The 16,672-nt window shown below is 45.4% G+C and overlaps 2 protein-coding genes across 3 annotated transcripts in view; both read left to right on the forward strand.

The window, feature by feature from the left end:
• Positions 1-6,906, forward strand: part of C2CD2 (C2 calcium dependent domain containing 2) — a 43,329-nt gene extending 36,423 nt beyond the window's left edge. Inside the window, exon 14 of the mRNA XM_065656806.1 lies at positions 1,931-6,906. Coding sequence (XP_065512878.1) covers positions 1,931-2,163 — 233 coding nt within the window. The 3' untranslated portion in view covers positions 2,164-6,906. The remainder of the gene's footprint in view (positions 1-1,930) is intronic.
• Positions 6,907-9,507: 2,601 nt separating this feature from the next.
• The window catches only part of PRDM15 (PR/SET domain 15), a 42,184-nt gene continuing 35,019 nt past the window's right edge, over positions 9,508-16,672 (forward strand). For both annotated transcript variants that reach the window (XM_065639419.1, XM_065639427.1), the window contains exons 1-2: positions 9,508-9,558; positions 14,802-14,847. In XM_065639419.1, coding sequence (XP_065495491.1) covers positions 14,811-14,847 — 37 coding nt within the window. In that variant the 5' untranslated portion in view covers positions 9,508-9,558; positions 14,802-14,810. The remainder of the gene's footprint in view (positions 9,559-14,801; positions 14,848-16,672) is intronic.

Consider the following 16,672-nt stretch of genomic DNA (forward strand, 5'->3'; position numbering starts at 1 on the left):
TCTGGCTGCGTGGAACAGAGCTGCCACAAAATACCTATTCTGCAGCTGTTGCTGTGCAAAATGACATGCAGCCTGTGTCAAGTCCTTAGAGAACAAATACGTAATTCCACATATTGCACAGTATCACATGAAAGAATTGGTCTGCGTGTTGCTTTTGTATCCATTTGCAATGGAGGGAAAAGCAGAACCAAGACCATGCGGTGACAAGAATTAATAGCTGAACTGAGAAAGAATTGGGAAACCTCGTAGGGAAACCTGTAGGAAGAAGGTGTGGAAACTTTGCCAGCGAGATGACTGTCCTCACGTACTAGTCTGACTGCCAGAAGGCTCCTTTGTTGGCTTGCTACCTGGGTCCTCTTTTGTTCAAATTGGCTGGTGCCACTTAGACAATGACACTACCCAATTCTGCACAAAACTGTTGCTCCTTTAACACTCGGCTGATGCGCTGACACCAGGCTGAGCGTGGCTGGTAGCCTGGAGCGGTGTCCTTGCCAGCTGCCACCAAACTGCCTTGCGCATCGGGCACAGGGAAGGGGAAGGTGGGATTTGGCAGAACAGTGGCTGTAAAAACAACCCAGGCTTGCAAAGAGAGAAGTGTACTGGTGGCTGATGTTGGCAACATGAGTCCCAAGTCCCTGGTGAGATGACAGCTGCAATTACTTTGGCTACATCATAGGTTTGACATGGGATCAAGGGAAGGAATACAACAAAATATAGCAACCTAATTTATCACAGAAGGGATTTCAGCAAATTTCTGAACCTATTTGAAGCAGATATAGTATTATTTTTAATCTGCTTGAAGTGCATTTCTGTTCCTAAGCAAATGCTTAGTGATTTTTTTTTTCGAGGTGGTGCTACCAAATTTGTATAGAATATGTGCTGTCTGGCTTGTCTGGGCCTACTGCATGCAGGTTGACTGCCAGGTAACTGTTCTCTGGCACCACCAGTGTCCTTCACCTCAAAATGCCACCATCATGTTCTGCATCACGGGCTAATCTCTTCAGCTCCTTTGATCTCTGAAACAACAACGAGTAACATTACTTCCTCTATTTCATTCTTTTTATAAAATATTCTGTACTTCTATTGTATTGGAAAGATTGGATATGCCTATTTGACATGAGAGAACCCAGTGTACAATCCACACCAGATGCCGTGCATGTGTATGTTTGAACAGTACCATAGCTTTCAGATGAGCATTTGAAACTAATGAAGTGTAAGGAAGGAGACTTCCACAAGATGTGTGGATTGACTTGAGAAGCTGAAATCAGAGGATTAATATTTGATGGCTCACAGGCATGTATCACAGTAACTTTCCTTCCTTATCAGCAGTATCATTTCTTAAAGAACTGAAGAAAAATTCCTTTTTTCCTTAGTGCTCCTCTAGCAATATATGTGAGCTCTTCTGTCCTGAACATTTCTGCTAACTGTACAAGTGTGTGGATATGCGTAGATCTAGAGCTGCCACTGTCTGTCATGATTCAGTTTGCATGGTACTTGCATGGAATGAAGAGCAGCAGAGAAATACATACTTCCGTGGAGTCTGAATTTCTCAGTGGTGTTCACTTGGGAGAGAGCTGGAGTAACAGTGGGGCAGGGAGGATTCGGAAGCACATATTGTATGTATGTGTGCCTCTGGCTGAAAGCACGATGATTGCTCACGTTTGCCAATATTTGAAATCACTTGTTCCAAGGTGGAACTCATGTAATTATGGGCTCTAGGTTACAAACCATGCATATTCTCACTTTAGATTCACCACGCTCTTAGATTTCTAACATCATTTGAATAGTTACCAGGGTGATGCTTAAACTGGAAAAGTTAAGACCAAGGGTTTTTTCAGTCATGCTGCAGTTACAGTTAAAGCTGAGCTCCAAGAGGAAAGCAGCCTGTTCTGTCTAAAGTGTCCTGTGCCTCTGCTCTTTGTTTCTGCAGGTGGGATTTTGAAAAAAAGTGCAAAGCTCTTTTTCCGACGGCGACATCATCAAAAGGATCCAGGAATGAGTCAATCACACAACGATCTTGTCTACCTGCAGCAGCCACTGTCAGAGGAAACGCGCAAGAAGGGGGGCACGCTTTCACGTATTCTGAACAGAAAGCTCCTTTCCAAAAACAAAAGCAAGAACAAACTGAATGGTGCTTCGGCAGAACCATACATACAAGACTGAACACTCTCTGCTGGGATGCTTGCACATCAGTTGACCATTTGTTTACAGAGCAGTGCTAGAGAATACAAATATGGCTGATGACCTGCATAAAATGACGTTCACTAATACAGTGGTCCAGGAATAAACAGAAAGCTTGAATTTTTTTGTTTATTTTTCCAGAACGCTTTTTCTCTCTGATTATAAAGTTGCTTCTCCAAATACAAGCAGCGCTAGCTGTATCGTGGTGGCTTCTGGAGGACCATGTGGTTTATTGCAGAAGATGAGGGAGGATGGGGAATGGTGCAGATGGGGAAGACCTGTGTGTGAGCACCTAGTTTACATTAACAGGGAGCTAAGAACTGAAATATCATACCTGCTATATACGGGCAAACCACTATAAAGAGAGAAAATACCACTGTGCTTCCTTACTGCAGCCTGGAATAGTAGCAACACAAGTCTTAACTTGTTTTTCTAGTCAGGCTGAAAGGGAAAAGAGACCCAGATCCAGTTTGTAATGTAATTTGGAAATGGGTAAGTTTTCAGAAGCAGAACTGCAATGCTGATTAAGATAGCCTACCGTAATAACTGTAGCCTGCTGTAATAACTGCTCAGTCCATGTAGGTGGAGAGATGCCTTTGATATTAGCCATAAATCAATAAATTATGCAAATACTTAGCATATTGTTTAATGTTCTGTGCATAAGTTATGCTTAAAAAAACAGAACGTTTTTTAAAGTCAACTTGAGTCGGCTTGCAAACAAAACATTTACAAATTCTTATATGTAGCTTTTCTTCCCTGTGTGAGAAGATGCATTGCTAATGCAAAAACCTATCCTAGGGGCTCTAATTCCTTCTAAGTACTTGTTAGACAAGTATATTAACCATCATATCAAATGCAAGGCTAGGAGCAGTAAGTGATGAATACGGCATATTTAACCCTATACTGCTTATCACTAGACAGCTTGTTTTATTTGCCAAACACTTACTGAGAAAAAACAATAACAATTCCCGTAGTTGGTTTCTAGATCTACCAGTGTTGTCATGTTGTGAGCAGTTGGTTGGGTGAGGTTTTTTACCTTTTTCATTATCAAATATTGCAGCTGGCTCCTTTAAATTAAAAGGAGAAACTGATGAAAGTACAGGCATAGTTCTTGTTGTGGCTATTAAGAAGAGTGAAAGGTCAGTCAGTACTTCGCAGGTACCATCTTTCATGCGTACCTGTACTTTTCCATCGTATACATTCCTGCTGAGGACAAAGGACCAAGCCTGTTCTCTTTAGCCAAGAAAAACATCCGTTCTATCTAAATTACCAACATGAATGGATGATAGATTTGTGCCTGCTTTGCCAACAGTGATTTCCCCCCCGCCTTTCCTTCCCATAAGACATCCAACACTTTGGCAGATATTTGGGCTTTCAACTTAAACCATTCTTCAAAAATAGGAAGTCACCGAAGAACAGAAACACGTTTCAAAACTTCTGATGGACTCTAGATTCCTTGATAAATGCTTTTACAAAAAATATAAAAGTAGAGGGGGTTTGAGTTCTTTATTACCAACAAAAAAATCAGAAGAAATTAACTGCCAAAATCTTTTAACTGAGCCTACTGCTTAAAAATCGCTTGTATGTGTAACCTCGTAAAATGACTGTGGTAGTACAGCAGTCCAGACTGTCAAATAGTACATTCAAGCATGCTACTTATTATGAAAACACTTGAAGGCATTTTTAAATTCTCTGTTTTGAAAATTGGTTACAAATGAGTCTTCTAGAGCTGAAATGGGCTCGGAAATCCCAGTTCAGTAATACAGCTTTGTCCAGCTTGAATGTGCTTGGACGTTTTTGTTTATTGTTAATTTAATATGAAGTAGAAGTTCAGTTTCTTCATTTGTTCTACAGTGGTTCATGATATGAGCATTAAAAAACCTAATTTCCATTCTCTCAACATACACTTTTTCTCTTGACTTTACTAGGAGCTCTTTGCATGATGGGGCAGGGTAGGGGATCAGATCCCAGCCATGTTTTAAATGCTCTGTCTTCTTCACTGAAGGAGAAAACCACAACTGGTCACTGAGTTGAAGAAATCAGTGACACTGAGCTCCATGGGCAGCACCCCCTTACACTGAAAATGGAGTTGTAGAATTGGGAATGCAAACAGAGCGCGTAGCACTACTTGAAGTCTGCTTAAATTACTGAACTGCAATTTTAATTTACAGAAGCTTTATCATGTACTGTATTAATAGAATGGGGTGGAAATAACACTCAATAACTTGCAGAACGCAGGAGTAGGGTTTGCTTGTAGCTTATCCCAAAGAACAGATAGACACTGAAGTGGTTTTTGGTTCCTTTTTCTTAAGGTCTTGGTGATTGCCTAAATGCATGTCTTGATGGTGGGAACCAAGAACATTCTATACTGCAAACTGTGTGAAGGTTTGGACTTAAGATGAGGAAAGCAAGGCATTTGGGGTAAAAAGGGAATCTTGGTTTTTAATTGCCTTTACTCCTCAGGAAAATAAACATCATTCGGTTTGATGTTTGACCTGCACATCTGGGTGGTGTGTTCCTCACCTCTTCCTACTCCTCTACAAATAGTTTCTGTCCTATTGTAAAAACAAGCTCAAGCGCTAAACACAAAGGGAGAATTGAGTTGCTGGGTTGTGACAACCGCAAAGGCCCATAATATTGAATCCCATTCCCCTCTTCCAAGATGATTAGGTTGTTATTTAAGATCAGGAGATCTGAGTACGTACATTTTTTGTGTACTAGTATTTGGGTCAGCCTGAGTTGGGTCCTGACAACCAGTGGAAGCTACGCTACAGGTTTGGGTGGGGATGACTGGATTTGTAAACTGTCATAACTAACACTGCAACGTACCCTGTCAGTGCTAAATATTTCCTGTGCAGTTGTGTGAAGGATGGTGGAGGGAATAATTTTGCTCTTCTATGTTTTGCAGTCTTCATAATTTTAATAACTACATGTTTGAACAGCAGAACAAATCTCTGCATTATATTACACTGAAGACTTCTTGTTTTCTGTCTTCCAGTTTAATTACTTTAGAATAATAGCTTGGAAATAACCTGTGAAATCTGTCTTCCTTTTTGCCCCTTTTCTTATGCTTTTGTGTTTCTGGATGTTCTCTACAGCAAAGGCGGCGTAGTATTTATTTTATGAGTACTAAGAGATGAAGGCTTGCTCTTCCTTTCTAAAGAATTTTCCTGCCCATAATTGAACCTTCTTAATCTGTATTTGTGGTTTGTTTTGCTTCATGGTATTTTAGCTTTTCATTTGCCCATGATGGAGACAACTGGCATCCTTACCTCACCAAGATTTGCCTTAGCTTTAGTGTGAATTTTGACCAAGTAAGTAGTGTAAGAATTCATTTTGTCTTTGTAGATGAAAGCAATAAAGCTACCTAATCTCAAGTGTGAATACAAGTTAGGTAACTTTCTTAAAGTGTCTGAGATCACTTTAAAAGTCACTTTAAAGAGGAGGGTGTCCTAGGTCACCACTATTTCATATCCAGTTCACCCCGGGAAGAAATGACAAGTCATTTCATTCCTAACTATATATGAAACTTGTGAACCTTAGGCAGCAGAAAGGAAAAGGGATGCTGTCATGGAAAAAAGCTCGTATTCTTTTAACAAGTAAAGTACCTTCGGCAATCTCCTTCAGCTTGATGGACAGGTCATGATCTGTGCAGGCATAAATACTGGGCTTTATTCTTACGCTTTCTGATAGATTTTCTTTTTTTCCCCTGCTCTTTGTTTGGGAGAGAGGTTGGGGCTGCAGGTCATACAGACCTGTCGTTACTATCTGGCTCTTGAGAGGACTTGGCTTCCAGTGCTGCTTGTTTCAGGGAGTTCTATTGCCCAGCAATGATACCAGCTTTGAGCATCAGTGAAATTTTGCAGCATTTCGTGTACTGCATCTCCTCGCTGGTTCTAAGTGGTTCTCAAGGAAAAGCTTTCTGCTGTGTATTTCTTGTAAAGCTTTTGTGTTCTTGATGTGCAAAATATCATAGGAAAAAGGAAGTCAACTACATAAAATGCTACCAAATGTGTATGGGGAAGCAAAAGAAGAGTCTTGCTCTTGTTTTAACACCCTTTTCAGCTCCAGGTGTTACAAGCAGCAAGAGCTCTATACAAGGTGGGAGCCACCTGTCTTTTTCATTTTAGTTTATTGCAGTTTTTTTGAATTGTAGAGGTGAAGGTGAAGTGCTTATCCTGGTACAGAATTAAGTATACTATAGTTCTGGGCTAAGACATTCCCAGTGTGAGTGGGAACAGCTGACTTCATGGCTTTGACCTCCACAGGACCTAAGTGGATTTATTACTGTGTTTAAAGTCAGCATATGCTTCTGTTCATTGCTAAGCCACAGCCTTGTTGACAAACAACTCAAAATTAACTATATAGCAAGGTAATTACTTTAAGATAAGGGTGAATAATATAATTTCACTCAGGATATCCAAACTGCTACTATGCAAGGTGATGTCATGGTGTGAAAATAGCTGAGAAGGACGGATCTGAGGTCTTTCCAATACTGTAACTCTGTATTTCCCAATAATGTATTATAGTCTTATATTCTAGGTGGGGTAAAACTTTTTTTCTAGCATTCAACTGTGATAGTCACTTCTTCTGTGGTATTTTTTTTCTTTGTGTGTACACAAAATTAAGTTGGTGCAATTAAGAAGTCTGTGTTGTACAGATTTATTATATCACTAAAAAGCCTGAGGATTTTTTTAAGAAATAACTACTGCTGTACATACAATAAAAGCCAGTTGTCTCTGTGTAGTGTGCTGTCCTACATACTTAGTCAAGTGTAATAGATGGTTTTCTACTCTCCTTCATTAATTTTACCAGTTGCTTAACATAGTCCATTTACCTGTTCATTCAGGAGCAGAATTCTCCACCTATGCTATGCTGACACTGGTTGTTCCTGATAACCCCGGCCATACCAGGTAGCCCCTTCTTGTTCTTTGAGAAACGTGGACTGGGTGGGAATCTCATGGAAGAAAGCACTGTGGTTACTCCTTATTTCTGTTGTCAGTAATGATGTATTATCCTGAAAACATTTGTCATTTGGGAGGCAAAGGGGCAGGAGTGTTAGAGCCTAGATCCTATATAGAAAACCCCAGTACTAAAATGAGCACAGCCTGGGAATAAGGTTTTCTTGCGATCGTTTTACTGAAAAAGGTTTGTTCTGAATTAATGCTGCCACAAAGCCCCACCAGACTGAGGGAAAAAAAAAAAACAAAACACAAACCAAAGCAACGAACAAAACCCAACACCACCAAAAATAGGCACTCACGTGAAAATAGTCACAATAGTGTTTTTATTTCCCTTCCCAAAGTGAGTGTTGTACCTTCTTTTACAAGGAAATCGTACATTTCCTTACTGGAGTTAGTGCCCACATTTCTATGCCTTATTATTTCATATTCTTGAAGTGCTTAGCTGAAATTTCCTAATAGTCTCCCAACAGTCCTTCTTACTTTTCCTTTCTGCTGTTATCTTGAGAGAGGTTTATTAACTCGTGTGATGCCATTCGTGTATGCTAGCAAAAGTGACAAGGCCTATCAGAGTGAGAGCAGCAATAGATGTAGCGCTAAGTCTGGCACCATATTCTTTCCTCCAGTTCATCATTCTTAAACAATGAATGGAAGGCATCTTCAATTTTTTTTTCATCTCTCTACCCCAGCAAGCCTGGTGTAAGTTCACAGTCTGATGTTAACTCTGCAGAAAGGTAGAAATACTGACCAAAAAAATACAGAAATCATTTTGGAGCTGCAGAATCCAGAGTCACATGCATTGTAAATCCAGGCTGCTTCATCTAGGAAATGTACAGATAACTTTTCTGAGTTAGTTAGTAGTTATTCTGACAAAGCAAATGCATTGCAAGCAGGATAGCCACCCTTGTGCACCGGATGCTGGAGAAACATATGTGAAGGCCCTAAGACAACATTGTGAATGTACATATGCACTGAGATGTACAGGGAAAATAAGTAAAAGCAAACTACACAAAACTAAAGGCCAGCTGGCTTCCGTCTTTGAAAAAGTAAATGACCTGTACATGCAGTGAGATCTTTGAAAAATTCCCCTGCTACTCCTGTGTTCATTGAAAACTTCGTGTGAGTCATTGTTGAAGAATAAACTGTTCCCCCTCCTTAAATTAACATTGTTTTGCCAAGCAGCATCGTTTTCAAAATTCAAAAGCTGCGCTGTTTCAGGTTACGCAAGCACTTAAAAAGAAGAGAGTCACTATAGTCTCTACACCTTCCTCTTGAAACTGGGTACCTTGTGCAGAACAGGACGTGGGATGGGTGAGAAATATGACAGGGTCTGGCCTTTGCCAGCTGTTCAAGAGGTGGCCATGAGAGATCTTTCAGTCTTCAGGGGTGCTCTTACTGTGGGGACTGGCCAGTCACACCACAGTGGCAGAGTGCACAAGGTTTTGGGAGGACTCCATTGTAAGTGACAATTCTTACCAGAGTTTTTCCTTTTACCGGAGTTGGGGCATCTTGAATACAAAAAGCATATGTACTTCTGGCCTCTTCTTCCCCTGGAGGGGAGTTCTTTGCTGTGCAGCGCACGTTTCAGCTGGGAGAGGGGCAAGCACCACAACAACCCAAACTAGGGGTTTAAATACCCTTGAGCTGCGGGCACTGAGTCCACGTCCTTTGTTTCCTGGGTGCCAGGTCTCAGTGGAATCCCGTGATATAAAAAAAACAGGCATCACTGGTTGTTCCTGAGTGGTACACGTGGCCGCACTGTTTGCTATGAACACAGCAGGGCTCGGCCCTGATACCATCCAGGTAAGGCCAGACTGAGGATGGCTGAACGTGTTCGCCTCGGCGGAGCGTGGCTAGGGAGGAGACAGGTGCTCAGGTGCTCGTTCAGGAATTAACAGAGGAAAACCCACCGGGCCTGCATCCAGCCCTGCGCCTGACGTGGCGTGTCCGTGATCCCCCAGCGCCCTCTGACAGATGGCTCAGGGGACTCCCGCCCTGCGGCTGGCACTGCCCAACACGGGAAAGGAAAAAGCAGCTTTTGCAACCTGGGTCGCTAAGTCAAGTTCAACGGCAGCCACCCTCCTCCTCCAGCCCAGGGCCGAAGCGCCACGCCGGGGCCGCGGAGAAACGGGCCGGGTGGGGGCGGCCGCCCCTCGCACAGGTGTTGTATCCGCCCGGGGGATCCGCCACAGCCTTGACAGCGGCGAGCCAGCGCGATGAAGGCGCCGGCAGAGGGTCAGAGCCGCCACCGCCCCCCGCCCCTTCTCCGGCCGCTCCCCAACCGCCGCCGCTCGGGGACTACACTTCCCACCGTGCTTTGCGGCCGGTCGCGCCAGCTTCCGGTGGCGCGTGGTTTCCGGAGCGGATCGGAACCCGGAGTCCGGATCCGATCCGGGTCTGGCCATTCCCCAGGCAGGTAACGCCGGTTCCCCGCGCTCCCACCCGCCGTGCCCCCCTCTCCTCCGTCTCCCGGCCCACGCGCGCCACCCTCCACGCGGGATCCCCGCCCCGCTCCCGGCCCGGCCCGCCGCGCCCCCGCTCGCCGCCCCGCCGCTCCCCAGGGCGCACGGGGCCGAGGCGGGGGCGGCGGCGAGAGCTCCCGGGGCGGCAGCGGCTGTGGCCCCGCGGCCGCCGCCTGCTCCTCCTCCGCCGCCGCCGCCTCCTCCATGCCGCCTGTTCTTTGTTACAGCGGCCGCGCCGCGGCGCGCGGAGGGAGGGCGGTAGGGAGGGGGGCGAGTCGGGTCCGAGGCAAAACCCGGCGGAGCCGCTCCCGGATCCCGGGGCCAGGCCCTGCCGCTCGCCGGGCTCCTGGCGGCTGCCGCGCGGTCCCGCCGCTCAGCGCCGGCCGTGCCCGCGGCGGGCGCGGCGCCGCGCCCAGGCCTCACACACCCCCCCCGCGCACACTCGCATGCACGCCCCGCGGCGCTGGGAGGCTGCGGCGGGCTTGGGCAGCCCCCGCGGGCCTGGGCAGCCCCGGTGGCGGCGGCGGCTGCGGGACGAGCCGCTGGGGCTGTGTCACGGCGCGGGCGGGGCGCGCCCGGTAAAGCCGTTGGTCCAGGGAGGGCGCGCGGCCTGTGAGGGAAACAGCCCTGTTGGGGCTGGCGCCCCGTCCCCCTCCCAGGCCCCGTGGCGGCGGCTGCCGAGGCGCTGGCTGCGGGAGCTCGGGGCGCCCCGGCGGGGCACGGACCCGCCTCGGGGAGGGCTGGCGGGGCGCGGTGCAGAGGTGGGGAGCGGGGGGCAGGTCGCTCACCGAGGATGGGGACCGGCCCTTCGGGAAGAAGATGCGGTGTGTTGGGTGCAAGACGAAAGGAAGAGAAGCCCCAGTCTGTTTTGCTTCATACACACAGGTTTCTTTTCTGCAATACGCTCGTTTTCTGCTCGCATTCGTTACACTTGGCGTGTGTGTAAATTCACCCTGGGCAGGGTGAACGTGGTGGCAGCAAGTGTCGGAAAGGGAAGGTGGCATGAAGTCAACACCCACTGCCCACCCTAGCCATACAGAAATTGTTCTCCATAATAACTGACAGAGTGATCATAATTTCTTAGAAATAGAAGGCCTCGCTGTAGTTTACCAGGTATTGCGACAAATAGTTTCCAACGACTTTGAGCAGTAGTGTGAACAAATTAGACTTACACCGTGAAGAAATAACAAAGGGTAGTTTTAAGTGCATTTTGCTTGCACACATGTATTGTCTGTACCCATCCACTTGTGTTTTCAAGTTACTTCTTCACATCAGTAGAACCCCATTGTAGAATTTCAATGGAAAACTGAAGAAAGGGAAATTTTAATTTTACTTGGTTGGTTATTAAATTCAAGTACATCTTGTGGGGGTTTTTTTTAATCAATTTGCGAGATCAAACTTACACAACTTGCCACAGGAGCCTGTTTTTTCATCAGCAGTTTAAGAGGAAAATATGCTTTTATATCAGGTCTTACATTTTTGGATAGCTTATGGCTTGAGCGGTTCCCTGAGTAATGCTGCATGTCATGCTCTGCAAGCAGATACCTGTGAAGCTGCAGCCTCTCAGTGTCTGCATTTGGGTTCCCTCGAGTTTGAAAAGTATTCAGAGGCCTGTGTTGCCACTGGAGTTTGTGTGCTTAGTTGTGTGCTCTCAGGTACAAAAATCATTCAGCTAATTATACGAGCAGAAAATTCTGGTTTTCTTCTCTTCTTCTGCAGTCAGAATTAGGCTTCGTGCTTGTGGTCTGATTTCTTCTGTGTAGATTTTTGCCTGATAATTCACTGCTTAGGTCTTTCTGGCAACCAGTGATAGGACCCAAGGGAATGGCAGGAAGATGTGCCAGGGGAGGTTTAGGTTGGACATGAGGAAAAGGTTCTTCCCCCAGAGGGTGGTGGAGCACTGGAACAGGCTCCCCAGGGAGGCGTCACGGCCCCAAGCCTGACAGTGTTCAAGAAGAGACTGGACAAGGCCCTCAGGCACATGGTGTGACCTGTGGGGTTGTCCTGTGCAGGGACAGGAGCTGGACTCGATGATCCTTGTGGGTCCCTTCAAACTCAGGACATTCTATGATTGATCTCTGTTTTATATAAAAATATCTGGAATTCCCAGAAGCTTTGATCTTTGCAAGAGAAGGACATACGTGCGGTAGGAATATGTGTCTCATACAAATGCTTGAGGAAAAAAGAAAAAGAGAAAAATCAGACATGGCCCAGAACAACAGCAGATGAGGGCAGAAAACTCTGAAGTCTGTCTTCAGTGCCATCATGTCAGCTAGCATGGCACTTCTCACTTCTTGACTCTGTTTTCCAGCTGGAGCGGGTGGCATAATGTCATTTATTTGAAAAATTCTTAGGAAATACAGTTGAGATTTGTGCAGAGTTTTGTAGTCTAAGGGCGAGAATTAGTACATGTCTGCAAATCAGAATTGTTAAACCCATTTTGGTGCAGTTCTTCCTTTCCTAGGCTTTCTATAAAGTAGGAAGGGAGAAAAAAAGACTATGCAGGAATTTGTAACAAGGTGCAAATACTAATGCAAGGTCGTCCTCTTTTTGGCACCTTTATGTTAAGGTGTGAACGTATTTGATACATAATATGCTATCCATTCCTGTTTATTTTTGAGCATAGCAGGTTATTCTACTCAGCATAGGAAAGACGGATGACGAATCAGATTTGCAATGTGGGAAATGAAAGTACTTGCTACAAAAATGAGAGTTACGCTAATACAGTAATAAGTGAGATGCAGTGTCCTTATCAACTATGTGAGGTGGGTTTGAGAGACCTTCCCAGTTTCTCCCCGTCACCTTGAACGTTTACGCCACTATGATTTCTCCGCCCCTTTGTTGCTGTTCTCATCTGACAGCCCCTAGAACAAGACTGACGTGGCCGTTTCTGTAACGCCGCCTGCCATCGGTCTGCTGTCTGTGCAGAATGTGACACAGGAAGGTTGTAGAAGGCAAATGCCTGTGATGAGTAGGTCACACAGCAGTACTGCGCTGTGTCCTCCACATATTGGAACATGCAGATGTTGACCAAGAAGAGTAGTTTTTAATTCGGCCATATTTAGGATTAAAGTCTTGTCAGGACACAAACTATCTAAAAAATAACTGGACGTAGACCTCTTGGAATAGCACAGAATATCCATAAAAAGCAAAACCGTTTTTGACATCAACCTATGATGCGCTTTCTCTGGCTTGTTTTACACGGTTATACTCTTGGTTTGCCCTGAATACCTGTTGCATTGTTTACAGTGTTTTCAGGACATTACCCGAACTTGTGCTCAGCATTGGGCCTTTGTGTAAATGTTTGACTGTTTTGTTATATAAGTTTAGTCCCCAAAAGCCGTAGCAGAGGAAGGCCCAGCTTGTGCCACAGATGGGCAGTGCTGGCCCCTCACTGGGGCAGCGGGTGTTAGGAGGGATCGTGCTGTTGACATTCAGTGGAGTCAGGGAGGGCAGCGCTTGGGACAGGCTGTGGAGCAATGCCAGTGTGCCCAGACTCCGTGACCAAAATCCTCCTTAGGCTGTTGCCCAGATAACTGAGCAGCAGGATCCCTCCTGCTGTGAACAAGAGCCCCAGCGACCAGGTGTCCCTTTTTATTCCCGTCAGTTGGACGTGCTGGCTTTCCATGCAGCACATCTCCGTGTGGGGATAGACTGTCCTTTGCTAATTGGGAGTAGCCTATGGATTGGTGAAGGAACCTGTTGGCTGCTTCTGGTGGAAGCTTGGGGTGGAGCGGAGCATGGGTGCAGCTGGCAGCTGCATATCAGACACTGCTCCCTGGCACACAGGTGCCGTTGTGATGTTAGCAGCAGACTTGGCGCAAGTATGGAGTCCTTTCTGAGACAGTGATAGCGGTTGTGTGGGACAGGAGCTTCACTTGTGCTGAGAGGTCAATAGAGCCTGTACCTGCGCAGAAGTAGCTGCTGCTCTGGGCACCAGCCTGAGACATATTTCCACTGCCCAGCCAGGCAGAGCTTGTGAAGCATTGGTGTTCCAGAGTAAACTCATAATAGGGACTCCTGCTCCTACGCTGATCCTGAGTAATGGCTGTGCTTGTGTGTATCTTTTTGTTGGCTTGGCTTTTGTTGTTGCAGTAGCAAATGCTGTATCTTTTTTTGAACAGGGCTCTGCTAGATTAGTGTGTCTTCATTTGTGTTTCCTCCTGTCCTCCTCCCTCTCACAGGTTCAGTCTCTTACTCCTCTCTGTTTTCTTATTGACCAATGTGCTTGCTGTTTCTGCAGCCTCATTCTCTCTTAGTCTTGGGTCACGATCTTTGTGTTGCTTTGCCTCTCGCTGGGGCATTGGAAAAATCGAAGGGAGGAGAGCTTTTTCATTGTTAGAAAAGGGAAAACTATCTTCTAGATCCTGCTTGTGTCATGATCTTGGCTATACATAATTACAGATTACTTGCCAACCATAATTCAGATTGTCTAGTCCAAGGGACTAGTCTAGGCGTCATTGGAGGGTAATAGTGTTTATGCAAGTTTTTAATACATACTGCCAAAACTGATCTATAAAAGTGAATATAGATTATCTTTATTTTGTGGGCAAAAGCAAATTGGTTACTGTTTCATGGAAGATCAGTGACAGAGATGGAATTTGTTTTTCCAGGTTTTCTGATGCTTGTTACGAGAGTATACTTTGCCTTTGGAACAAATCTTTAATCATATCTGCAGTTTTTAGGTTCTTAAGATTACTGTGTTAATTAAATAAGTAATCCACCCTTCAGAGGTAATTTTTTTAACCTGTTCTTCAATAAAATGTTGCACCGAATCAGATGGGCTTTGTTTTTGCAGTGGTTGTTGCTGGCCTGGGTCAGTCATCTGGCCCCAAGTGTTCTGAGGCTCCAGAGGAGCTTATAGCAGGGGTTGAGGGGCACACAGGGATGGCTGGAGGTGATGAGAGGAGGGAAGGGGAACGGCCTGGAAGAGCATTGACTCAGGGAGAAAAGCCTGTGAACGTGCAGACCTTTGGGCTTCTCAGTAGTGACTTTGGCAACACATGTAAGGATACAGCAGTCACTGGGGGATTTTTAGCAACTTTAATTTCTTTAACCTTCCACTGATACTTGTGCAGGGGCAATGTGTTTGGGTATGCTCTGGGTCAGTCAGCATCCTTACTCCATAAAGGGATGTTCCAATAATATAGAAAGTAAAAGTCATTCAGAACTAACTTCATCTTTTGTATTTTGGCAGGTTTAAAAAATGGCTGAAGATTGCAGTGATGAGCTTGTGTTTATTTGTAAGTATTAGAAAGGAAAATGATCTGCTTCTCATGATGTGACTTGTCTACTCAGAGTGTTTTCAATTAAAGAGTAAAACAGACAAAGTTTTTATTTAGAAAAGTATTTATGTAAAGGAAGCTCAAACAGCTTATGGAGGAGTAGAGAGAAGGTTGCTCGTTTTAAGCATACACATTCTCCTGGTTTTGTTGGCAAACACACAAAGAGACCTCTGAATGTGAGTTAGCAGAACAGCTTTTTCATGGGAGAAGTGAGGTTGAAGGCCTAACACGAGTCTAAGCTCTTTGTTTACACAGCCAGCTTTAGCAACCAGGGGTGTCTGTGGAGAACTCTGACCTCTAGCCTGAGTTGAAGATCTGCATCACCACAGTGGGAGGGTGCAGCCTCGTTATTCTTTCTGGACAAGCCCCATTTGAGATGCGCCGACTGCCCTGACGAGTCTCGCTCATGGCATTCACTGTGTGTTCTTGTGCCCCTGCTGCTGGGCCGGTGCCTCATGCAGCTTGTCTTGTGTTCCGCATTCTGCTGCGTAACCCTGTGTGCCAGACTAGGCTCCGTGACCTAGGATCTGGACTCATGAGGTCATGGTGCGTGAAGAGAGGCTGCAGCGGTGATGTGCCCAGGGAGTGTGATGTGATAGGCAGCATCCCGTGCTTGATAGAGCCTGGCTAGTAGGCTTGTTTATCAGTGGCATACTAGCCCTGCAGCCTCTCCTTTGTCACTAGCCTGGACATGCAGGATCTGATGTTACAGTGGAAAAAAAAAGATGTAAGGGAGATGTAGAGTCAGCTTATCTACTTGTATGAGCAGAGGGGGCCTAGATATTGTGGATCTGATCTGGGAAGAGCAGAGTGGAGCATAGGTCTTCGGTGGTATGGACCCACAGTGTTTTATCCTTGCTGGCTCCACAGCTGCACATTAACCTTGTGACAACTACATCAGAAAGAAAGTTGCACTTTTCCTTCCATCACAGATTCACTAGGCTTCCTTAAAAAATAGTGTCGACTCAGTAGGCGTTTTTATTGAGTTGCAGATACTGGTGGTGAAGTTTTCTTCCCCTTCATAAAAAGACCCTGGTGAATAGCAACAAGGATTGAGATGTGACACCATTCCCTAATTGCACAGATAGAAGGTGTCACACAACACGATCTTCCCCCTTCCAGTGGAGGCTGTGGTCATTGAATATCTTGAGCTGTCTTGTGCTCTCTTTAAGTTTTTCCCATGGGATATGGGGATGGCTTATGTTCTGAAAAAGTGAGTTTTTATAAGTGATACTGTGCGCTTCCATAGTTAACATGATTGACTAGGTATTTTGTAGACAGAGTGTTTTGGAATATTTTTTATAGAAGTCTCTGAATATACTCCCCCTTGGCTATTTTACCATTTATCCTCATGAGTAATTTTGTATTTCTCCTGTGGCTAAAGTCTCTTGGAAGTGTCACATACGGTGAGTGTAACAGCCCTGGGTAATGTCTGCTGTAAGGCATCCCTTAGATTTTGGGAGACAAGCTACACAATGTCAGTGTCATATTCTCCCTGCTTGGGTCATTCATCTGCAAAGGAGTGAGAGAAATGTGTAGCTTATTCCTGCATGCAGTTTTGGACAATGCTGTCTGCATCTTGTTGAACCTGTGCAGTGGCCGAAGTGGGGAGTGCCGAGGTGCAGTTGAAAGGTAAGGGGAATGACTAAGGGCTTTATTTTCTTTGACAGCAAAGCCCATTTAAGAAGCTGTCACTCTGGCTATTCCTTACTGTCCCTGTTGGTTATGACAACCCTTTGTGGATGATAATCCAGTTCTTTTCAGCAGTCTGTCTTACACATTC

The sequence above is a fragment of the Caloenas nicobarica genome, chromosome 1 (assembly GCF_036013445.1).
Source record: "Caloenas nicobarica isolate bCalNic1 chromosome 1, bCalNic1.hap1, whole genome shotgun sequence".
Taxonomy (NCBI): Eukaryota; Metazoa; Chordata; class Aves; order Columbiformes; family Columbidae; genus Caloenas; species Caloenas nicobarica.